The 25,514-nt window shown below is 40.6% G+C and overlaps 1 protein-coding gene across 1 annotated transcript in view; it reads right to left on the reverse strand.

The window, feature by feature from the left end:
* Positions 1–2,724: 2,724 nt before the first annotated feature.
* The window catches only part of CNTLN (centlein), a 383,712-nt gene continuing 360,922 nt past the window's right edge, over positions 2,725–25,514 (reverse strand). Inside the window, 3 exon segments of the mRNA XM_025201267.1 lie at positions 2,725–3,512; positions 13,758–13,835; positions 15,087–15,284. Coding sequence (XP_025057052.1) covers positions 3,411–3,512; positions 13,758–13,835; positions 15,087–15,284 — 378 coding nt within the window. The 3' untranslated portion in view covers positions 2,725–3,410.

Below are 25,514 nucleotides of genomic sequence, written 5' to 3' on the forward strand. Positions count from 1 at the left end.
TTGAGAGATCCAATAGTTTGGGTTTGTAGGAGCAAGGAACAAGAATATTGGCAGGTCTCTGTTGTCAACCACTGCATTCTTGAGATTCCTGAGAGTATGAAGCACAGAGGATTTGACCACTATGTGTTGCCAATGTTTGTAGGCAGTCAGATTTAACCCATGGAACAGTCTGCTTATTATATTGCCTTTTACAGTGAAATGAATATACTGTGGTTCCTGAGGCTGAGGCACTTAAGGTCTCTGCATCATGACATCATGGCTGTAGCAGCGTTTGCTGCTGTTGGTGGGACTCAGGGGGCAAGAATTGCTCTTGCTGTGGAGTCTTTCAGAAATAAATCTTCCTTGGCAGGGATTACATCCTTTGCTAGATGGGCTACTGCTACATCAACCTTTAGGCACATGTTTAACTGATCCAGAGATCCTGGAAATTTACAAGTTTGTCAGTTAAGCGTCTCTGTTTGTTGCAAGGCATTCCTTCTCTTCCTCTGATGGAGAAAAGGAGGCACAGTAACAGTTGTGGCTTAGTTTTATTTGGGAGACATTTTGTTTTTGTGAGAGAGCCTGTTTGTCATTTGTCTCTGGATAAGACTTGATAGTGACTGATAACGTTAAAACATGCTTGGGCAAAGAACCACTCTACTATTTTTGGCTGAAGGTTACCATTATCTGAAAACAAGACGTTCCCTTCCTTAGAAAGGACCTTAGAAGATCTAGGACAGGGATTTTCAACCTTTTTGGATTAGTGTATTCCCGGTGGCCAGATGCGGAGCAGTGTACCCCCTGTGGCAGAACATGGAACAGGGGAGGTGGGGGATTGGAGTTGGGGGTGGGGGTGCACAGCTGAATGCAGAGTGGTGGCAGCCACTGAATGTGAGCTTCCCCCATGCCTGGCTGGGCAGGTGGCGCCTACGTGGCAGCATGAGATGGTGTGTGGCAGTGCTCCATCCCCACCTACCGGCACATACCCCCTAGGGCCCTCTCAAGTACCCCCTGGGGTATGCGTACCCCGGTTGACAACCCCTGATATAGGAGATGAAGATGACATGCTGGAAAGCCTTTTATGGCTTTTTCTGTTCAACATTTTGGCCTTTTATTTTCTTTTTAACATTTTTGTTTTGCTAGAAAGTCTGTTGCCTCCTTCTGAAAACATTTTTTTCTCAGCCTGGACTCTTTTCAGGTCTTAACCCATGATATGTGCATTCATGTATGCACATGCATGATATGCAGCATGTCTTTCAGTCCCTTATGGTCCTTATCATGTTGTATGTAATTGGAGAGGAAGTACAAGGTTGGAGAGGAAGCCAGTCATGGAGCTCTTGGAAAAGTGTAACAGAAAGAGGACTTAGCAGTCTGGTCTAATGGAGGGAGCACTTAGAAGACCTGGGTTCTAATCTCAGCTCATTCCCTTTTCCAATGGTTAGCCAATCACATATTCTCTCATATTTACTATGGCAATAAAAATAATGGCATATTGTGCAGATTTGGGAGGGTGGTTTTGAAATTTTCCCTTTTGAGGTGGCTTGGGACAGACTGGAGCAATTCACAATTATTGTGGAGAATTCCAGTCTCCTGAGTCCTTAAGCAGTGAAGAGGACTGACCTATTCTAACCAGTGTATCCAGAAAAGTGTCAGCTAATATGTGTGGTGCAGATGTTCCAGCCAGCTGTCCAGACCCCGAGGCCTTTCTCAGGTAGAGCAAGGTTCTGCAGTGTGGGAGCAGCTGTGGCAAAGCAGGATCAAAATAAAGCAGTCAAGCTGAACTGCTATTTTGTTTCCTTTGCCATTACACAGGAAATGCAGCCTATGAGCGAAAAGCTGGGGCCAACCCCCAACACCCCACAAACACATCTGAACTGAATTCTGCATTTGCAAGAAGCTCAACTGTTTCATATGGGGCAGGCAGAGAAGGGGCTAAGGATTCAGTAGTGATGGGGCACCCACCCCTACTCTATCTTGGTGAAAGGCAACGTTATGTTTTTGGCTCTTGAAGTCTAGGAATCTGCTCCTCCAAAGTCCTGTAACCAGAAAATAAACACTGAGCATTAGCTATTTTTTATAAATCACTTCCTATAATAGATACTAAGCCATATACTAAGCCAAGGATACTAAGACCTTGGAGGTCTTTAAGAGGAGACTAGACAAGCACCTAGCTGGGGTCATCTGACCCCAGCACTTTTTCCTGCCCAGGGCAGGAGGTCAGACTCGATGATCTACTAAGGTCCCTTCCAACCCTAAAAATCCATGAAATCTATATTTTCAGATGAAGGTCCTGTCAATCTGCAGACAGAACCTCCACAAACAGTAATCCTGTAAATTTCTTTACATTGCCAAGACAATATACCTCAACCTTATTCTGTAGGGGACTTCACTAGAGATGAAACGGCTGCTCAGTCTTCATGTCCATTCAATCTTTCAGTCTGCCAGCAAGGGTTTTAATTAGTGATGTGTATTGGTGAGGTGCTGCAATGTGAACATCTGTCCCCTAAGAACTAGACTAAAACTCACTCACGGCACAGAGCTCAGCTACAGTGTTGCTTTGTAGCATGTCATGAAACACGTGGGACACTGTGATAGTAGCAGGAAGGGCTACTTTCAGAAGACAGGCAACACTACTTTAGAGAATATAAACAAATTTTTCCACACACAACATTCAAAGGTTTCTGTGTAAAGATGAGACATTGGAAATCATTTTTATTGTTATAAAGAAATTTTCAATACAAGTAAATAGATTACACATACAATACACTCCTACTCAGAAAAAAATATAATTTCCCCCAATGGTCTGAGTCTAATTTACTTATTTATTTCATGTTCTCAACTTTTACTCTTAATATTTTTTAAAATGCAAAATAAGCCCAGTCTAAGAACGTATGTCATTTTACAGGGAATAAACACTGAAGTTGAGATCTGCAAAGGAACCAAAAGATATAAAGTTTCCCAATTCCACTGAAATTCAGTTGGATTTATATGCAAAACTATTAGACTTCTGGAAAAAGCTCAGCTAACATGTTTGGAATAATACAGCTAACAGGTTCTTTGCAGTTTGGTGCATACGCAGTACTCTTACTGGCTCGTGCAATTTCTATGCTTTATTGGTCACTTAAGTGACGTTTTCCTCCCCAAGGTTTGCACTGGCTTTTTTTTAACTAATGTGTTCAGACAAAAAAATTAAGTTTGCACTGATGTTTGGCAATTTGTGTAATCAGAAATCAAATACCACATACCTTCTGTTTAAAATGGGATTGCAATTAATTCCACTTGTTCAACAATTAATTTGTTCTCAAACTCTTGTTCCTTTTGTATTGAACAGGACTATTAGTAGTTTTGGATGGGAAAGGGAAAGACATTCAGAACACAACACATACTCTTTCTGGTCATTCTGAATAAAACCCAAACAGTTCACAGAAATATCATATGGTCTGTCTCATAAGTGAACTATACTCTTCTATCAGTCTCTTCTTCTCATTTAATTTTTCCAGTACTGCATCCATTAAATATGAGGCAAAAGGAAACTGAAAGAGAAACACAGTAAGAAAAATGATAATTGAATTCTGCATTTTGTTCAGCTGAAAAACATTCATTAAATATCTTTAAACCATTAGATTTCACTTATTTCTGACAACTAGCATAGTTGCAGACACCTGATCTCTTTTAAAGCTGATCTGCCTGGTTAGTGTGTGTAACTATGTTCTTTATCATAAAAATGAGAAAAGAGCATAAAATGAAAATCATAAAATGAAAAAGTTAAACGCCTTATTGAACAATTCATGGTTTACTGACCATGTTAATGATGTAATCTGCAATCCTAGCACCTCTGTCATTTATCTTCAATCAGATCATCAATATGAGGTTACAGTCATCTCTGGGGCACACAAAAGTCATACTGTATGTTCACTACTCTCGTGAGAGTATCATTACAGCTACCTATGCTGTAGCTGAGTGCCTTCAGAGTTGTATAGTGAAACTTGTAAATAAATGCAGAAAAAAAATCTCCATTGATCAAGATGTCAGAGAGGTCTGTTATTCTATACAAAATGCCAATTTTAAAGCAGCTGAGCTTACAATATTTGTACAGAAAAGTTAAAATTGTCTCTCATATTTACCTACAACCCATGGCTAAAGGAAAAATAACTGGTGCCTGTCATTTTCTGTAAATCTAATCCTTACCAGTCACGTGACTTGTTACATTTAATTTGGACATTTTTGGGTACATGCTACCCCATATAAAATGGTTAAGATCAGTGGGGACTGACATTTTGGCAGGCATGCCACAAATTAGCTCTGTGCCTTCCCCAAATGCCACTACAATTCCCTTCCCTTGCCCGATCTGCTGCCCTGCTTTCTGCTTCCTACCCTGCTATCCCTGCCTGATTTGGTACTTTGCTTTCTGCTCCCTTCCCTATATGTCACTGTGCTGCCTGTCCCCTCCCCAGTTTGCTCTGGGTTACACATAGCAACTACCTGTCATTTGTGGCACCCATGCTACAAGTTGGCCACCCCTGGTCTAGATTCATTATTTGATAGACTCTGCTGTCAGTATAATTGAGGCATGAGTGCATGGCAGTGGGAAGTGCTGGCTTGAAAATGGCATTTAAAGGTGTGTTTTTGAGAACTGGCTTATAGGTATAGATATACGTATTATAAGGGTTCAAGATGGGCAATTGGCTACGTGGACGTGTGACCACAGAGAGACGACCAACCAGAGATAGCCACAGATGAAGAGTTATCAGGAGTCATCAGAAGGGAAGGAGAATACAAAAGCGGAGACTTGAGAGAAACAAGGTTCCCTGCCTGTCATTCCTTCTTTTCCTTTTCTGTCCTTCCCTGTCCCCCAGGAAGGGTCCACGAGGCCACCATGGACCGAGGGCATACCAGCAGCCTGTCTCATACACACCCCCGGAAGGGGGCTGTGGACCTCGGCATCCCACCTCCAGAATGCTGTCTTGCCATGCTGACATCTGACACCTAAGAGTAAGCCTCAGAGTTAAGCCTGCGTTCTGGTCAGATGTACTTTGACTCTGACAGCCCTAGGATTTGATAGATATATAGAATTGCTTAATTGTTTCTATTGCTTCTTTTTTGTTATCACTGTGTATCAATAAATTTGCCTATTATCAAATGGAAAGGTCGTGGCTTGTCTGACGGTGGGTCCCCCTGCCCTGAACAAGATATCTGGATCCTAAATCCAAAGCCAACAATTGGCATCTAATGTGGGGCTCTCAGGACTGACTCAGAAACTGGGACCAGGTCCAGTGCCAGCAGTTGCTGACTGGAGCCCTAGAACTTGAGGGCAGTAACCTGACTGATCGGGGAATGTGTTGACACAGAGTGACCCTTTCTAGAGGGGTTAGCTAAGATTTGTAGTAAAGTAGAGCTGTATGGTAATTGTGACTAGGGTTGTAAGTGTTGTGCAGGAGATGTTGTTTGTTGCTGCTGACCAGGAGACTTTGTTTGCCTAGGTCAGGCAGAGTAGTGGACACAGGTATGTTCTGCGATCCACTTGGGATTAAGAAAGAACCTCCTGTTGTGTTTGCAATAGGAAGCTAGAGAGCAGAGAAAGTCATCTCTCTGCTGGAATGGCCGTGTAAATGAACAGGGTCCTTTGACTCTAGGGTCTTTAGGAATAGTTACAATCTACTGTGGATGGTTACAAGAGCAGTTATGTGTTTGCTGTGGAATTTGTAAGGGTAATTTACAGGTGCAGGTTATGGCAAGGCAGAATGTTATCCAGGCAGTGCAGTTTCAGAGAGCTCAGAGATAGTTAGAGGAATGTGAGACACATACTTTGCAATCCTGTGTGCCCTGGAGAATAGAGGCAGGAAAGGGCACAAAAAGAGACAAGGTATGTTACTGGACATCTGCTCAGGCAGTGGCAGAGAATTTGGGATTGGAACTGAGGGGAAAATTTGGTTTTCCTCCCACCTCTCCAGGAACAGTGAAGAACCCAGACAGGAGAGAGTGTAACAGCTTTTTTTGGGAAACATCAGGGTAGAGCTGTGTAAACAGAGATCAGTGCCCAGAAGTTACTCTGGGCAGAGGAAAAGAAGTGAGCTTATCAGAGGCATGTTTTGTTTTTCTCCTCTGCAGACGCATGGTTTGGGGGTTCCTTTTTGAGATAGGAAGAGCTTTTCCAAAGAGATCATGTGTGGTGTGTAGTTTGTCACCTGCAATCTTTCAGAGGAAGCTTTCTCCACAGCTAGGGAATGCTGAGCTCTGCAAGGTGCAAGGACAGGAATTTTTTGGATGAGTGCCAGCATGGTTATAGGTCAAGCAAAGCCAGCCACAATGTACCAGCTGAGAGTAAACTAACTAAGAGGGGTGAGCCCCTCCCTTCTTGTCTTTGTGTTTTGTAGGATGGAACCAGCCCTGCAGCATCATTAAGTTTGCTGGGTACAAAGAGGAATCGCACTTGACTATGTTATGTGTAGTGATTGTGTTTTGCTGTGTCTGTAAAATGCTATTGCTAGAAACAGAGGTGATCCCAGCAGGGTGCAGGGCCCCCCTTCCCGTCCTATGGCACACTTATGCCATTTTCCATGGCCAGTTGGGAAAGGCCTAACCTTTGGCATATTTCCAGCCTTTTAAAGAATGGAGCAGTACTGGTAGTGCTACAATGGCACCAAGCATCCAGTTGAGACAACAAGAAAGCATTGCCCAGTATACAGGAGGGGTAAAATTGCCAAGGACATGTCTGGTCTCCAGAGATTCTGACCATGAGATATTTTTTTGATCTGAATAGTCATCTTGACAATTGGATGAGACACTAACTGTGGAGTGACATGCTACCTGAAATGCTGAGTAAAAGGTTTGGTAGGCATCTAGTGCCATACGTTCCCCATTCCCAGTATGGGAGGCCTGTTTAAACCTAATTGACTAAAACTTGGTTGTTGGGCTAGGGAATGCTGAGGCAAGAGACCGAGTCAGAGGGGGTATGGGTGACATTTGAACAATGGTTAAGGGTTCATCACAGTGTCCAGCCCATTGGAGCCCCTGACCCATGAATGCTGTTATACTTGTCCCAGGATGACTGGTGAAGATCCTCCCCACAAATCTCATGAACATTCCAGGTGATGCCAGCAATTATATTTTGTATGTTGTGAAGGTAAACCCCTGCCAGGAATTTCTCTGCTCACTGCTCCAGTGGTAGGGGCATAACCAGCCCTGGCAGTAACCTTAACTGAACTGGCCAGGGACAGTGTAATTCTCCCCTCCCTGTCCCACCACTATGGACCCAGGCCAGGGTCTGCCTGGTGCTCCCCATTCACCACTCCAGTAGCAGGGGTGGGGTTGTGGCCAGATGCCAGCTGGCATGGCCCCCTGAGGCAGAGGGGAAAGGAAGGGGATTTATTCCCCACTCAGGCCCCTCTGCCCCTGGGGGACTGCAGCCGGGGTCTGCCAGCCCCGATCACTACTGCTTGCTTCCTGTGCGGGGTGAGTGGTAGAATAAGCCCCTTCCATCAAATGCTGGAGCAATTCTTCCCCTTTCTGACACTAGGTGTAACTGTTGCTCTTTAACTGGAATTCCCCCTCTAAGGGAAGATGAGCAGTACCCTTCATAGCTAAGAATTCTTCCAGCTGGAAGAACAGTTACACCTAGTGTCAGAAAGGAGAAGAATTGCTCCTAAATATGCCATCAGGGATGAGACAAATACGATATTCAGACTGTTGGCAGTATATCAACGTGGATAAAATTGTTGAGTGGATAAAATAGTTTTCCTTTGTCTTTAAAACTCCACCCCAAGATAATCCAGTGTTTTTCTTTCTTCTGAGAGTTCCACATTCAGTGTTAATTTCTAACAATATGTTAGCTCAGGGGTTTTCAACCTTTTTTGGTCAAGATACCCCTGGCAACCAGTCCACGAGCAAGAGGGGGCGGGGGGGTGTTCCCCGGTGGCAAGTCAACAAGTGGGGGGAGGTGGGCAGTGCAGTACATGGCGGCGAAACCAGAAGTGCCGCTGGCTACTCCGCACCTCTGCCACATACCCCCTGAGGCCTTCCAAAGTACCCCCAGGGGTACACGTATTCCCGATTGAAAACCCCTATGTTAGCTCCATCTGGAGTTTACTGTTTTCATTATTAAAGTCTCTTCTATCACCCTCATGTTTTTTAGGCTCTGAACAAAATCCTGGTCTTGTGCTTATGCCAGACAAGTTACCTGCAAATTTCCAGTAGAAAAAGGAACATTAACATATAAAAAGGATGAAAAACTAGTGCAAATTGGCAGCTATGAGCAGTGTTGAAATAATGGTAGGGCTGCTTTATTTACATTTTTATAATTAAAATGTTACAAGAAATTATCTGTACAAGATGATGGCAGGTAAAATACTGACCTTCCCTCTGATGTAGCAGATCAAGTACTGTGACCTGCCCAGCAGTTACAGGGCAGGCCGCCACAAGAGAGCTGTATGTGTACAGGGCTAGGATTTGCTGGCTGGACATGAACTCGACCTGTCAGAGTACACTCCTTAGGTCTGTAATATGGGATTGCTGAGCTAGTCAAGCATACTTGCTAGCAGTCTCTTGAAAGTTACAAGGGCTGCTATTCTTCTTGCTGTGTAGGGAGAAGGATCAAAATCACTGAGCACAGCTTCTATCAGTATAAATATAAGTGCATAATCTTATCTCAGATTCTTTGTGGAGGTTACTCTCCACTGTGCTGTAAAAATACTAATTCCATCTTTCTGTTCACTCCATAACTGTTCTTTCCTATTGTCTACATGCATGTATTTTTTAAACAAGATCAGTATAATTATTTCTAAGTCTCTCATAAATTCTTCTTCCGCTAGCTTGGCCACATTAATTTTTGATGCATTTGATATTTTTCCTAATGTTATTCTTTAGATGAATGTATTACCTCACTGCTGTCCCGGGTCCATATTATTCTATCTATATTTACTTGCTGTTCGCTACTTTCTGTTGCTTGCATGTCATAGCAAAGCGATCTTTAAAGAGATCTTTCTATCTAAATCATTCATTTCTATCAAGAGCATTGGAAGATTCAGTGTTGTGGCATTTTTTCACATTTGTCAGCTGCAGAAAAAGTGTTTATGTTTTTATCCAGTTCTCCTTATATATACACATCCAGCTCTGGATGATCTCTACAGTCTTCATCTTTAATAGAAGCCTGTCAGATGCACTTTTATTGATGGCCCTGTAACTGTCCTGGGAAGACTCTTGCTACAGCCTGCTTCATGACTTAAAAAAAACTGGAAACAAATTCACCAGAAGCATACCCATATGCCTGGGGAAGGTTTTAGGAAGGTAGCTAGCACCACATACACACAAGTAGCATAAGGCTTCACTACATAGCTGAAAATTCTGCATTTTCCTATGCCAGTATATTTTTCATTTAAATTTGAAATCAGTAGAGAATCATATAAACCCATTCTCCATGCAGCTGCTCCCTGCAGCCCACAGATAGCACAGGGCAGAAGCAACTCTGGGACTCCCCCTGCCATCTGGGCATAGCAGCAGGCAGGTCCTCCCCTGTGTGCCTGCTCCATGCCCAGCTCCCCTCTGTCTCCTGCTAGCCCACAGCCTCTAGCCATGCCTCACCCGTATCCCTGATTTTTCCTTGAGTTCTCCCCAGTAACTATATCTTCTTTTCTCCTTGTCCTACCAGAAGATTGTACTGTGAGCCATGGGTGTATCTGGAGTTTGTTAAAGGGGGTGTGTGGCAGGCTGCCCCTGCACAGGTCCTCCCCTGTGTGCCTACTCCCTGCCCAGCTCCCTTGTGTTTCCTGCCAGCCCAGGAATTTTAGCCATGCCTCACCTGTATCTCTGCCTGCCCCCCCACCTCTACCCCCATGGGCAGGTGTGCAGGGGGCAGCCTGCCAAACCCCCCTTTAACAAATCCTAGATACACCCATGGCTTTCAGTACAATCTTCTGGCAGGACAAGGAGAAAATAAGATCTAGTTACTGGGGATAACTCAAGGAAAAAACAGGGGGATGCCTCACAGAGAAATCTGAAGTGTTGTAAGTCTTGGGTAGGGGGCTACATTCCCAATGAGAACCAAGAGTGTCTATGGTTAGAAGGCAGGGAGAGGGCCAAGGACAATTTGCAAGCTGTAGTAGGAGAGTTGTGGAGAATCCCTTGCAGATTAAAGGCAGAAGGACTGCAGCAAGCTCCTATTCAAGGGAATGATAATCCATAGGGTTTAGTGAGATGGCTCTGGAAGCCAGAGGAAAAGGCAAGCAAAGGATGGGAAGGTTTTTTCCCGCGTGATACTATTACCCGAATACGATTTGTGTATTAAGAAAGGAGGCCCTAAGAAGAAATATTCTATGACTGTAGCTTTTACTGTATGTGGAGTGATTAGTGCAAGGGCCCCCCAAGGAATGAAAGGAACTGAGGCAAAACTGTGTACCTGACAAGGGATCTATTAAGCTAATCCTGTCATGGAGTACAAGGCTTGAAAGATTTGGCTGACTATTTATATCCTGTGAAAAATCTCTCCTAGAGACTTCAAACAGCAATCTGAAATCCAGCCAAACTGCTTCCTTCCTTTATAAAATTATTAATAAATTGTTCAGATGTAATGCTTTGAGGACCCATTGCAAGACTTTGAGAGGTACAGAAAAACTTAGATTAAACTAACTCAAATGAAGACATGCTGATTTAGCTAAATGAGGTTTTCCCTTTGTACCAGAGGCCTGTTTTGAATACTTGGCATGGATACTGGGAAGAAATGTGCATGGAAGCAAGGGAAGAATCTTCCTTCCATATCCTATTGTAGCTATAGACATATTTAAGGCCTGCAATAGCCTACACTATTTGATGCATGCACCATACCGTTGATGGAGAGGGAATGGAGCTTCTGTATCCTGATATTTCCTCTAGCTTTGTCTCTCTCCTGCTCAATCTCCTATGCATTGCCTTTGAAGAGTCTCCATACATGAATGCACTTCCAAATACAGCACTTCCTTTGTTGCAGGACCCCATTAGCTTTCACACCAATCCATTTTTCATATATGGAGTCATTGAGTTTTGAGTTTTATTAATTTTTCAGTGATGAAGTTCCAGCCATTGGGAATTTGGGAATGAATACTAAGGACACTGAAAAGACCTAGCTGTCCAATCAAGATATAACTTTGGCAACAAGGAACTATAAACATTACAGTAGAATTCTCACAGTGGAATTCCTAACTCAATTATTTCTTTAGATAATACAATTGTTATTTACATAATGACATTCTGAAAAGAAAATTCTTTATTAGACTGTTCAGCAGAAGGGCCAATTCTTCACATGGATTTCTACATCGGCCAGTACAATGAGAGACTGATTCTGATGCAAGCCTCCAGGCACTATAAATATTTATTAATCATAGTAATATTAATATTTTTCTAACACTGGCAGCAATACAAGCCCTTACATGTCATAACAGTGCAGAAAAAAGAGGTGTAGATTAACTGTAAATCAGAGGTGTACTATATAGTTTATGATTACGCTCTAAGGGAATCTATAAAATGACATTAAGGAGCAACTAGTGCTTTCCCCAGTTCCCCCCCAAATTCTAATGCAGCAGTAAAACGGCGTATGTCAGTAATAAAAATAAAACGTCTATGACACTTTAAATGTTATCATACTGTCACAGTGGAATAAAATTAGCTTGAAAAATGATCTAAAGGGATATGATGCAGTTCATTATGTATAACAGCAACAGCAGCAGTTTCCCAGTGTTCATAAAGGTTTCTCCATTAAATTTACCTCCAGTCAATAATTAGGAGTCCACAAATAAACCTAGGCAATTAAATCAATACTGCTGGGCAATTACGTTCCAGAGTCCTGACTCAATGGCACAAAAAGACACTATATCAAACTGCAGTATTAAGTGATCTGATGCAAGTGAAAGAACATTTTCTCAGAATAAGTGAAGAAAGCAAGCCTGACATGCCATGCTGCAGATGTGTACGTGCAGACAGTATGTAAATGTGTAGCACAGATCAAAATCCATATTCTATTCCGGTCAGTTCTAACAAAAAAGCTTCCATGACACAATGAGCTTAAGCATTTTGGATCATGGAAGCATGTGTTTTAGAAGCAGTTGTAAAAGGAGCCACCAACCATCCATGCACAAACCTTCATATTCACCTGTTGGGGTCATGATATATTATCCCTAACATAGGTAAGGAAGTAGATGTGGACTGAAAAAACCCTGCTAATTCTTTGGTCTCCCTTGATATGGCCCTGCATCTTTTCTTTAACTTTTATGTCCTGCCAAGCTGAATGCAGAAGACAAACACATACATGATTGACAGAAGAACAAAGAACACGATTCTTATTTTGTGGGGAAGCAGTTGCCCCTGGTGTGAACTGAGCCTCTTGTTTTTTCTCATCATTTACTACAGTTGACCTTTCTTTATTTATTTGGCAATCTGAAGGAAATGTAGAGAAAGAGGGTACTTATGTCTGTGTTACTGATTTGCAAGTAGCACTAAAGGTATTTAAATGAATTTGCCAGAGTTGAAATGCTTGTGGCAGGGCCAAGGCATTTTAATGGATATTTCAATTCTCACCACTCGAGCAATTAAGTGGTATTAGTAATAGATTCTTCTGATAATGAACAAAGAAAATACTATTATCATTTAATAACAGATTAAGGGATTTGATCTTGACATTGAAATAATTTTTATTTTCATTAATTATTTCCTATCTAGAGATGACTGGCCCTTTGAAATGGCTTGCAAACTATTTTAAATTCTCCACTTTTCTATTAGAAATGAAATATACTGCTCATACGCTCATATTATTGCATGTACAGCATGAACAATGGATTTCTGAACTCAAACGTTACTTGATTTCACCTGTCAGACAGACAACCAGAATTATGAAGATAACTAAAATAAAATGAAGAAGTTTAAAGATCCAGTGCAGGTTGTCAGTGATGTCCAAACAAAAGCTGACTATGACTAGAAAAGCAGGGCTCTCACCTGCCAATAAACTGCCCTTGATCACTTACAAGAGGGGAGCATCCCAGCAGATTGTGTGTATTAAAAAAAAGACTTGAAAGAGAAGAAAAAGTATCACACAGGTCACAGCGGCAGTCTCAATGGACCCCTCAGGGATTTCAACTAGTCTCAGCCTTGTCATCCTCTATGCAGCTTTCCACTCTGCCCAGAAAATGTCGATAGGAAAATGTTTGAGGGGCCTCTGGTGGAAATTTTTTCATTCTTTCTGCATTGACAGGATGCCAAATCAATATTTACTTCCCACTAACAAGCTGCTCTAGGTCTCAGTAGAAAATATTGTAGAGAATGCGGGAAGACACGGTAATAAACAGCTGTCTGGCTATGAGGAAAACATGAATTGACTGGAAACAGGTCCAGAGTTAAAGGTCACTGAAACCCATGAACTCCTCAGGTGTCCATATCAAGTACTAACTTTAAAGGCACATACTAAAAATCTGTTTTTCCTAAGAGGTATGAGGGAATGGATCCTTTACACTGTACCAAGGATACAGACTGACTCAATAATTTAATTAATACATTTGCCAGGATCTGAGCTGGTTTTCCCCAGATATTGTTTTCAGCTGTTAAGTTAACATTGAATTTGTACTAGCCAACATGTCTTCTGCACCACACAATGCCTTACAATTTTAAAAAGTAAAAAGGAATATTAAAAAATAAAAACTTCATATTGCAACATAACCCTCCAGGCAAAGGTCCAGGCAAAAAGAAGAAATCATACAAATAATTACAATTATTAAAAAATATTGTTCATATCGAAAACTCTTAATGTGAGGGAAAGAATTCACCTGTCCTTCAAGAAGCTTCTGTATGTAGCACAGCCATTCCTTATCATTTTCAGATTCCAGTTTAGCTCTTTCTGCTTCCTAAAAATAGAATGAATACAAGTTATATTTTTTTTCGCACTCTTACACGGCAAAAAGTACTAAACAAGAGCCACAGATAATTGTATTTCTCTCACTCATAATTGTATTTCTCTCACTCCACTGAATAATGGAGACAGTGCTTCCAAAATTAGCTTTCAGAATGGCATCTGCAAGATTGGCAAGGGCTTCTGTTGCATTTAGAAAACTCACATGTGCAGTACAACTGAGTAAGATCATGCACAGTTTTTTACACACAATAATAGTGTGTACATGGGTAGGCATGTGTGCATCTGCATATGCATACATGTGTGAGAATGTGTGTGTGTGTGTGTAAATGTTACAAGTTCACCTGAGGAAGTTTAACTGAAAACATTTTGATCTACACTGATTAATGGAATATGCATGTACAGTGGGAATCCATCACTTGTATATTTACATTCCTTTATGTGTAGCAGGGTGTAGTTGTGTGTTTCACAGAAATACATTCACAAAATGTATCATATTAAAAACAGGACCTAATTTACATCTCAGCTACATTGATAGTGTACAATGTACAATGCAATTCAAGTCACTGAAGTTAAAGAAGTAGAAAACTGGTTTTAAGATGGAAATTAGATTCATGGTACACCCACGCAGTATGAATGCTGTAAAAGTGTGGAAAACACCTCTTGTGGCTTCTGCAATAAAGGTTTTCAACAAAGTTAGTTGCAAACCTAATGTACAAGCATTATACCATTAGGATAAGCAGTCAATTAACAGCTCGTTCTTCTTACAAGGATGGAGATGCAGCATATATCTTTTCCCCTCAATACCTGGATTTAAGTAAGAAATCCTAACATTTTATTTAGCAGAGTCCTTTAATGATGGGATATCAAACATTCAACTTTAAAATGACATGATAGGCCCAAGACTAAAGAGTTTACTTTTCAAAAGAAACCATTTGCTTAATAGAACTATATTTAAAGGTAACCAAAATAAGAGAATATGCCAAGTAAATCAAATTTGATACTGAGGGATACATTCTCTTTTTTTTCCATTTGTGACGGTCTGCCTTTACAGTGAAGCTTACATGCAAAATTACCAAAATTCATTGTGGAAAATGAAAATGACTAAATTTCAAATAATTAGAATCTCCACATTCCATAAATCAGCACATTTATTTCAGTTCCACTAACCTACAGGGAGATGCACCTATTTACACCAACTGAAGTTCTGGCCCCTTGTCCTGAAAAAATCCTTTCAAGAACTTACCTCATCCCCTTCTGTATGTAGCATCTCCTCTAACTCAGTCTTTGAAATATTAAGGATGGATGCTGCCAAGGACTGGGCTCGGTGAACAGACTCTTTGGAAAGACCCTTGTTGCATTCTCTTTCTTCTCCTAGTTTTTTTGAATGTCTGATTCTTATTCTTATTTCCTGCACGCTTCGCTGTAACTCTCTTGTTAAAGCCTAGAGCAGAAGAGAATGAGAAATACTCTACGGTAGTTTCTGTGAGAATGCAAATGCTATGAAAGGGGATAAACTTTGTCTTGTATGTATTTTGAGACAGGGACTATTTCAATTTGTTTTGTTATTTAAATGATGATAAAGTTCAAAATTAAGAACAGAGGTAGGTAAAGAATGGAAAACAAACTATAGTTAATCCTAATCTGGTCATTCCAGTTCACATTTTGTTAATTGTATCTAAAAAAAATACTTTAAAAGATGTTACTTCCTTCAACAACATAAAAAGATTAGAAAAAAAGCACAGATTAGAATGAAAGAGAGTGCATGGGCTTAACTCTCAGTCCTTTGTAGATTTAATGGGTAAAACATCATCCTTGTGATTACTTCACGTATCTCAGTGAAGTTCTATCAGGGATGTGTGTTTCATTATGTCCAAGCAATGATGTCACACAGAGTTGCTTGTACTTTACTTTTCATCAATGAGACATACAACCACAAAGTCAGAAATGAACTCAAGGATCGTGGTAATGTTACAGTGATGTTGTAACTGTGATGGTCTTGGAATTATGTGAGGGGCAAGGATTTTTTGGAGGTTGTATCATTCATTGGACCAGCTACATGGTTGGAATAAAGTTAGACAAACTTTTGAATGCGAAACATTCTTCATTGGGCTGTAGTAAGGCCCCAGGAGAGACAACATTTAAATACCATCTGCGAGGCTTGGGGCATGGTAAAAGGGTGGTTTTAGAGCCATGCATCTAGCCCATAAGGCTAAGGGTATCCTGTAAGGCATGCATTTTGAAGCGGGACCCCAAAGGGGTCTAAGAACCCACAAGGTTCAGTGGGGTCCAGCAAGACCGTGTCCAGAATACAAACTCAAGGGCAACCTCCCAATTTATTAAAATTACCAGCAAGACATGGAAGGAGAGAAAGAGGGTGCCCATTGGCCAGGACTGGCACAGTCAAGGAGCCCTAGGGGTATCACGGCCATCCCTGGGGACCCCATCCCATGACAGAGTGGTTAGAAATACTCTACTGTAGTTTCTATGAACATGCAAATTCTATAAAAGGTCATGCTCTTTGAGACGGGGACTATTTTAATTTGTTTTGTTATTTACACGATGATAAAGTTAAAAATTAAAAATAGAGGTAACTGAAGAATGGGGAAAAAACTATAGTTAATCCTAATCTGGACAGTCAGATGGATTGTTTAAATGTGTGCAACAGACCTTCAAGGGATGGGGTGGGAACTCCATCACTTAGAATATTTAAAACCAGGCTACACTATCTTTAACCAGATAGATTCAGTGACCTAACCAGTGGGTCTTTTCCATCCATAAACTTCTCTGATTCAGTGAAATAGCAGCACAGCCACTAAGACACTAGGTAGACTACATGAGAGATTTTTTTTCCTTTTTGAAGTGTGGTATAAGCATTTGTCAAAAGCAGAGAAAGATGAGTGGTATTTAAAAATCTGTTAGCTAGGGAAAATTGAGAGAATAGCAGTAACTCACTGTCAAAAGATCTGCCTAGTGTGCTCAAGTGGCACAAGGAGCCAAACATTAGAACTGCAGTTGTCAACAACACATCCTGGTTGAGTTTAAAATTAGAGAATAAGGGTTTTCTTTTGCTCATCATATCCAGGATTCATTTTAAGAAACTCTTTCACAAGTAGCTGATAAATCTCTGAAAATGTTTTCCATGAACAATACTGTAGTCTCATATAAAACGGATTGGAGTGTTATGAAGCTGGTTTATTGGCATTTTGGGTAAAGTATTTTTCAGCCTCCAATGTATTCAAAACAAAGTCGTTAGAGGGTGTTTGCAAATGTATTTTAAACATATCATAACAGCTTTCTCTTATTTTAGTATCTATTAACTATCTTCTTGCTACTTCCACAACTTAAGATTTTTGCTATAATTAGTTAGGATATGATTATAATAAGCACATTCTCCCAACACAGATTCTGAAAAAGTCCAATGAAAGCGGAGCAAATATTCTAATCCATCCAATATCGTGATTAGTCAAAGGATCACATGCTGCTGCAGTATTTTCAATAAAACATCTTGAAGATTACTTATTTCATGATACTATATTTATAGAGCTGACGAGCCAACTATTTGAGGAGAAAAGGTAAGAGGCTGAGATTTTTTTTTTTTAAGGAACATGAAAGCTTTTAGACACCAGTGCACCTAACTCTTAGTCTCCTTTGATGGTCCTAGCTGAAAAGAGGAGAAAAATAACCCAACTTCATTGCTAGCAGGGGCTATTCCAGAGGACTACAGTCTTTCCATTAACTTCCACAGAGTTCAGAACAGACTCCTGGAAATAAATGGCAAAGAAATAATAGAAGGAGCCCAAAGCTGAAAAAAGCAAGACACAGAAAGTTGATATAGGGAGAAATGTACTGTTTTCACTACTGATATGCTGCAGCACACATCCATTTTGTAACATCCAAAATGGCATAGCAGTTCCCTAGGGCCTACAGCCAGTTTCATTTTTGCATTGAAAATTTAAGTATACATTACCATAGGCAAAAGAAACTCCAATATGTTTTTCTATTCAAATACATTTTAATTTTTCAATTTCAATCCAAGTTTTTTTGAAGGAGTAGGAGATGCCTCAGAAAAAATATTTAAGCTGACTACTGCCAGTTGATGTGTTAGGATGAAGAAGTACAAAATAAAATCAGCAAAATGAAAGACAATGAATAGAAAAAAATAAATTAAATGAACAAAAATGATGAAGGAATCCTAGTACATGCCCAAGAGAACAAAACACACTATTTTAGACATAAGTGTCACACTTTTTCAAATGAACATCTCAGAGTACCATACAAACTCTGTCTGTTTAGGAAGTTTATGGATATGGAAGGCATGTGGGAGAAAGGATGGAGAAACGGGAAATATCAAAGCACACACTGAAGGGTGGAATCGGTAAGAAGATAAGGAAACACAGAAAACTCCCACCAGGTATTATATTTGGTAGCAAATACTCAGAGGAAAAATGTACATCAATTATATTTTTTTCCTTGACTTATCCTAAAAGGATCTATTTTATCTTAGTGGACGGATTCACAGCACGTTCTGAGCTCTTACTGGGCACCCAAAACCTGATGCACTCAAAAACCCAGCCACTTTTGAAAATGTGGCTCCTTATTTTTATTAAGCAATATCATCATTCTTGGTTTTAGATCCAGATTTTCTTTTGGACAGAGGCTTGAATAAGTCACGTTTTCCCTGTTTCTGTGCTTTGTTTTCTTTTTTTTGAAACTTCATCTGCTATAAAACAGCTTTAGAAAAAAACTACACATTTATTACAGTGCTTGCAGATTGTTTTGATCTGTGTGTCAGTGCACACTACACATCAAAGATCTCACCAAATTGAATTTAAGTAGCTAAACAATTTCTAACACCATACTGAAATGAGACTAAATACTCTTCTCTGATCCAGTAAAAGGTCTAACACAGACTGTGCTGAAGATTAAGATCCATTTGAGTCTGTTTCCAGATAAACATTTCGTATTTTTTTTTGTTTTAAAACGTTACGTGTTTTTAAATTTTAAGTTCTACAGAAAAACCTCCTCCTGAAGTCAAACAATCTAGCCCTAATACCATATTGATGTATGATAACAACACCTTTATTATTATTATTAGCAGCAATACCAGCCCTTGTTTTCCTTTTTGTTTTCCTTTGTCTCAAATCTAGGGGATACTTTCTTGCTCGGGTCATTTTCCCAGCTTAGATGTTACTGTCAGATTTATTCCTGTGGGATACACTTAGCATCTACTAGCTGACTGCAGAAGGAATCCCTGATTAATTCCTGAAAATGGATCTACAACACATCAGTGCAATTGCTAGTAGGCCAACTATAATGTAATAATTCAAATAGCCAACCTTTTTTAAGAGGTCGGAATAATAATTTTCACTTAGTTCTATAGATATCATAGCTATCAACTAGCCTGCTTACAGTTATCTTCACAAAATAACTTTCATTATTAATTTTGTATTTTACTCTCTCTGAAATATTTACTTCTGGGATAGAAATTTTGCATTTTTGATCTCTGCAACTTATGCCTTTGTTTTTAGCAAGTCAGCTTTTGCAGGTTTTGAGACCTCAAAGGATGAAAGTATTTCTGTTTTTAAACAAAGGATCACACTTGCTTAATGCACAAAGATAACTTTGAAATATTGTACAAAAACTACGGATCCTCCATTGGAAAGGTTGAGGTTTTAACCTTCTTTCTATCCAAAATATATCATAATGATAGGGCTGGAAGGAACCTTGAGAGGTCTAGTCCATCCCTCTGTTCTTAAAATCTTCCAGGGACAGATTCCACATCCTATTTATACTGTTCTCATTGGATTCGTATCCTTATACTGGAGGAAAACCTCAGTGAGGATACTTGATCATCAGAATGCCTACAATTAAGCATTCAACAGCCATGTTAACTCACAGAAGTGACTCTGCATTTGTCTGAAGAACATCTGTATGTGCAGTCTTTGCCTTGTATTCAGAGTGAATGTAACTATGTGCACAAATGTACATAAGCAATTCTGTAAGCAATGATTGCATAAATAGAATTCTACTTTCTAAAAACCACATGGCCAGGAAAAAAAAAAAAAAAAATCAGGAAATGAAAAAGTTCAGAATCTGAGAATAATGTTCATTCTGCTATTTTGCATATTATGTCAGATTTTTCTAGTCCTCTTCAACTAATATATGTCCATTTTAATAGATTATTCTTTATGCCAGAAAAGATAAATACCATGAAACATTCAAGGTAGTTAATATCCAGGCTGTACACTTGGACTTTGAATCCCTTTATTTCTGGAGACTAACTTTGAAGCCTTGTTGGCATTAGAGAAGTCCCCCCCACCCCCTATTTGATATAACATTAATTTATTCTTAATGTTATTTATTATTAAGGTCTTGCAGTTTAAATAATAAGATCAATTTTTGCTTTAGTGTCAACTCTGCTACAGACTCACTGAGTGATGAATCGGGGAGTTCACCAAAGACGACATTTTTAAAGGAGGACTAAGTCTACATGCCTAGCTTGAGACAGCCAAGGCCTACTTTCCAGAAGTCTTCAACTTTCATTGTCCCTATGGACTTCAACTGAAAGTCAGCCCTTTGGATTGTTAACTTGGCACCCAGAAACTTGGATGAGCCTACATAAAAGAACTTGTGAAGCATGTGACCTTTAAGTTTCTCTGTGCTTCACTGTCACTTTCTGTAAATACTTTCATAGCTCAGATAAACCTTAGGAAACTAGATTAAAGTAATACTTGCAAGGTGTTCAGATGTCATCACAATGAGTGCTGTTGATGACTCATAAAATTATAGACTCTCTACACTTTTACAAACTCTAAAATATATTTGCTGATTACAGCTATACATACATGGCAGTACAGAGTTGACACATACCAGGATCCCTGGAAAGGAACTGTGATTCAGAGCCAATATAAGCCAACCTCTAACAGTAGTTAGGAGGCAGGCATGTTATTCACAAATAACCACTCACTGCAAGATTTTGAAACATGATTTTTGAACATGCCTGTGATATGGTATGGAAACGTCTGTTTCCTACTTTTTACTCTTAGCTGTTTACCTTTTTTCAAGTAATTCTTTTACACTCTTTGAACATTCTCTCAGCAAGTAGTGGAATAAGCACTGTCCTTTCCTCTCTGCCTTCAACCCCACTTCTTTCACAAAGCCCTATGGTTCAACTAGTCCTACTGAGCTTCTTCGTCTTTTTGGCTTTTATATTGTTCCCCAAGTCATCTGTGAGCTCCATAAAAGTTCCTCATGGTTTTACTCTCTACTTTGTAAAACATTCTGACTACTGATTATCAGACAGTATAAATCCTGTAGCATCTACTCAGGCACATGCTGATTCTCCTTAGTTTTAGACAGAGTTTTAAAACTCTAAGAACTAGAAGACTTGCCCCATGAACATTAGAAATCATGCCTTGCTACCCCTGGGGTTTTTCTTCCCTTATTTTGATTACAAATGTGTTGTATTTCAAACTGTTGAATAAGAGGTTTCATTCAGCCCAAATTTGTCTTTGTAGTTTCTGGCTTCTCAGAACCTCCTGATTAAAAATAACTTGAGATAGGCCTTATATACAAGGTGGCATTTCTCCCTCAGAATGGGAAATGACGCAGCTTTACATGGGGGTGGAGGTATTTTACAGGGAATGTCTCTAGCTGGTAACCTATTAAAGCAAAAAAACACAAAAAACAAAAAACCTCCTCAAATGACAATTTGGAGCAGGCCCACACTACTTTTCAGTACTCCCTACTTTTTTCTAGGTTGTTTATTGAAAGCAGAAAGCCCATTCCAGTGAATTCAGAACTCGCTGTCCTTTCCAACTCTCTACACACGCTTGATTTTGTTTTTTGTTTTTTTTTAAACATGTATTTTTATAAAAGTGAGGATTATGCCTTAGGCATGTGTTCCTTCCTCCTCTCTAGAAACCATACAGTTTACAGTAGGGCTGTGCAAAACGGCAGCATTTAGTTTTGACCAGCGTTTCGACGTTTTGACAGAACGGTGTTTTGATTCAACTTTTGTTTCGAGTTTAAACGGCTGTTCTGTTCTGTTCCGTCAAAACGTTTTGCCATTTTGCCCATAGGATATGGGGAAGGTCAAAACAGGCTATAACTTTGTTGTTTCTACCCAGATTTGTATGAAACATGCTAAAATGGTAGCCCCCTCTGAGGGTATGATGCATGCCAAGTTTCAAGAAGATAGGTGCAGGGGGTTTGGAGAAACTGCATTCCAAAATCTTGAAAGCAAAACTTGTGTCACATGTACGTGTTAAGCCACAGCAGGGTCAAAACCGCAGGGGTGGTAGCCCCTGGTGAAGTCACAAAGCCTGCCTAATTTCAAGGAGATAGGTGCAGGGGCTTGGGGAAAACTGCACCTCAAGCTGCGGACAAGAAAAACTCGTGACATGGGTGACACTGTGTGTGTTAAGGCGCAGCGGGGTGAAAGCTGCAGGGGTGGTAGGCCCTGCTGTGGCCACGAAGCCTGCCAGCTGTCGAGGAGATCGGTGCAGGGGGGTTCTAGGGCCCTGCAGTCCTAGCTGCTGAGAGGCAAAAATTGTGATATGGGTGCTTGTGCAACTGTGTCTGTCTTGGGGCACTGGAGGCGGGGTGGGTTGGACTACTGCAGGCCTGGCTGCTAAGCTACTATGTTACCACTTACCAATTAATCATGATTCACTCAGGGACCAGCTCAATACACAGCACCTACCTACTACATAACGACTTAACGAGCATGGATTAACGCCTACAAAACCAGGACTAAGGAGAGGAAATAATCAATATAGACAATCAACTGCCCCAAGAAAGACACAGTCAGTTGCACAAGCACCCATGCCATGAGTTTTGTCTGTCAGCAGCTAGGGGTGCAGGGCCCTAGAACCCCGCCTATACTGATCTCCTTGAAAGCTGGCAGGCATCATGGCTGCAGCAGGGGCTACCATTCCTGCAGCTTTCACCCCACTGCACCTTAACACACAGTGTCACCCTTGTCATGACTTTTGCTTGTCCGCAGCTTGAGGTGCAGTTTCCCCCAAACCCCTTGTACTTATCTCCTGGAAAGTTGGCGGGCTTTGTGGCCTCCATAGGGACTAGCATGCCTGCAGTTTTGATCCTGTTGTGGCTTAACACATACATGTGACATGAGTTTTCTTTCAGGAGTTTGGGGTGCAGTTTCTCTGAACCCCCTGCACCTATCTCCTTGAAATGTGGCAGGCTTTGTGGCCTCAGCAGGGGCTAGCACTTCTATTGTTTTGACCCTGCTGTGGCTTAACACATACATATAACACAAGTTTGGCTCTCAAGAGTTTGGGATGCAGTTTCCCCGTCCCTCCTGCACCTATCTTCTTGAAACTTGGCACGCTTTATGCCCTCAGAAGGGGCTACCATTTCTGCAAATTTTATCCCAATCCAGCTAGAAATGACAAAGTTATGGGCTGTTTTGATCTTCCCCATTATAGCTTATGGGTGAAACGGCAAAATGTTTCGACTTGCCTTATTTTGTTTCGAGGCTGTTTCAACCATATCTGTTTCATTTCGATTTTGCTGTTTTGACCTTGAAACAGGTTGAAACAGTGTTGAAACAAAACTGGTGGCGAAATTCCGCACAGCCCTAGTTTACAGCTGGAGTAGCCCCTGCAGTGTATGTGATTATAGTACAAGAAACAGTACCAACTGGTGCATGAGGTAGACCACTCCTTTCTATCTGCTTCTCTCCTCCAAACTAATTCCACAGATCCCAATCACATGGAAAGTGGCATTTTCCCCATTCCAGCTTTATGAAAATAGGATAGGTCAGGCTAAAATGGAAATACACAGTCCAGAAAGCTGCTTAGAATTTCACCTACAGAGATCCACATGGCATATATCCTGACCAATTTACTTGTGCTGTGTCTCCAGTAGTTAGAACATGAAAAATGTACTTTGAAATTTAAATGTAACAGTAAGAGACTTTACATATCTAAGCATAGCAACAATCTATACATATCATGATAGGCTATTAGAGTACATAACTGAAAATAAAAAATTATGTCCAAGTCTAACTTTTGATGATAATTAAAAATATTAAAATGTATTTTAAAGGTCATCATATTCAAATCTGAGTAGTTTGATTAGCTCAAGATATGAATAATCTGTATTTATAAACTGACATATTTTGTGGACTGTGGAATAAAGCAGGAGTGGTTAATTTGTGGCAGCATCTGTGTGTGGCATACAGCAGATTGGGCAGAGAGCAGAAAGCAAAAAAGGAAGGTCAGGCCTTTTTTTGAAAATAAAAACATTAGAAAAGTTTCCAAAGGAGAAAAATATGAGATGCTGCAGAACAAAATATTGAATTTACCGATCATGACTAAATATTGAATTTGGAAAACTTTTGTGTCTTCTGGCTAACAGTATTATTTGTGTTACAGTAGTGCTTGCAGAGACCAATTCAGATAAGGACTCCATTATCTTAGGTGCTGTGAAAACTTAATGAGGGACAGCAGTGCCTAAAACCCCAAAATGGGATCAGGTCCTGACACATTCACAAAAGAGATGGCCCCTGTCTTGAAGAGCTCACAGTCGAGACATGCAAAGTTGAGAGGGGAAATACAGAGGTAAGCAGCATGATCAAGATAATGCAGCTGGTAAGTGACCAAAATGTCAAGATATGACATTGATATGTCAAGATATGTCATTGACAAGATGTGTCAAGGATTTCCCTATTCTCAATGAAGTAGCCTATCCATAAACACATACAAAACATAACAAATCAAAGGCAAATTCATTGGGAGACACCATTGACCATCTGAAATTGATAGTATTCTCCTCTCACATTTTCACTTGTTCCAGTGACTTCCACCCCATAGTATAATCTTACTCATATTTACTATCATCTCCTGCCATACACTCATCTTCCACCTCTTACTATCTCTCTGGCTCTTTCTCCTCAGAATACAAACATGCTTTAATCTCCCACATCTTAACAAACTCATGTTTGATTTAACACATCTCTCCAATTACCATCTCTGCTACTCTTCATCCCTAAGCTCATTGAATACGCTATTTGCAGTTGTCTGGAGTTACCCTCCTCCTACTCAATCGTAGGCCCTCCAAATTCCACTTCTGCCCCTTGCACTTGCCTAAAAGTGCTCTTCCCAAAGAACTTTTTCTAACCAAATCTCAGAACTACAACTTCATCCTCCTGGAACAGTCAGCCATCTTTGATGCAGTCAACCATGCTTCTCATTCAACTACATCTCCTATTCAAGACTCACAGGCTAGGGCTAGACATTCAAAAAGTCTGAGCCCAAATTGATTCAATCTTTGCAGATTAGTCTAACCTGCAGAGCTTGAACCAATTTGCAAGTGGATAGACATTCACTTTTGATTCAGGAAATGCAGGCACATGCCTGCAGTGGCTAAGGCTAGAAGCCAGGAGGCACTAAAGTGAGCCGGCCCTTCCCTTCCACCGCGCTGAGCTGAGGGGAGCATGGCCAGAGCCTGGCAGGATGCTATGATTAGTGAGGGGTTTAAACCCCCAACTTGGCCTCTGCAGTCGCCAGCCAGGGTGTGCCTGGAGGGGGAAGCAGCCCTTGCCAGGCTTTCCCACAGTTGCCACTCAAGAGGTGGGAACTGTTGCCCTCTGAAGCAAGTTGAGGTGGGGAATGCTTGTGTAGACTGCATGCATCTGTTGACG

This window comes from Alligator sinensis, unplaced genomic scaffold (genome assembly GCF_000455745.1).
Source record: "Alligator sinensis unplaced genomic scaffold, ASM45574v1 scaffold917_1, whole genome shotgun sequence".
Taxonomy (NCBI): Eukaryota; Metazoa; Chordata; order Crocodylia; family Alligatoridae; genus Alligator; species Alligator sinensis.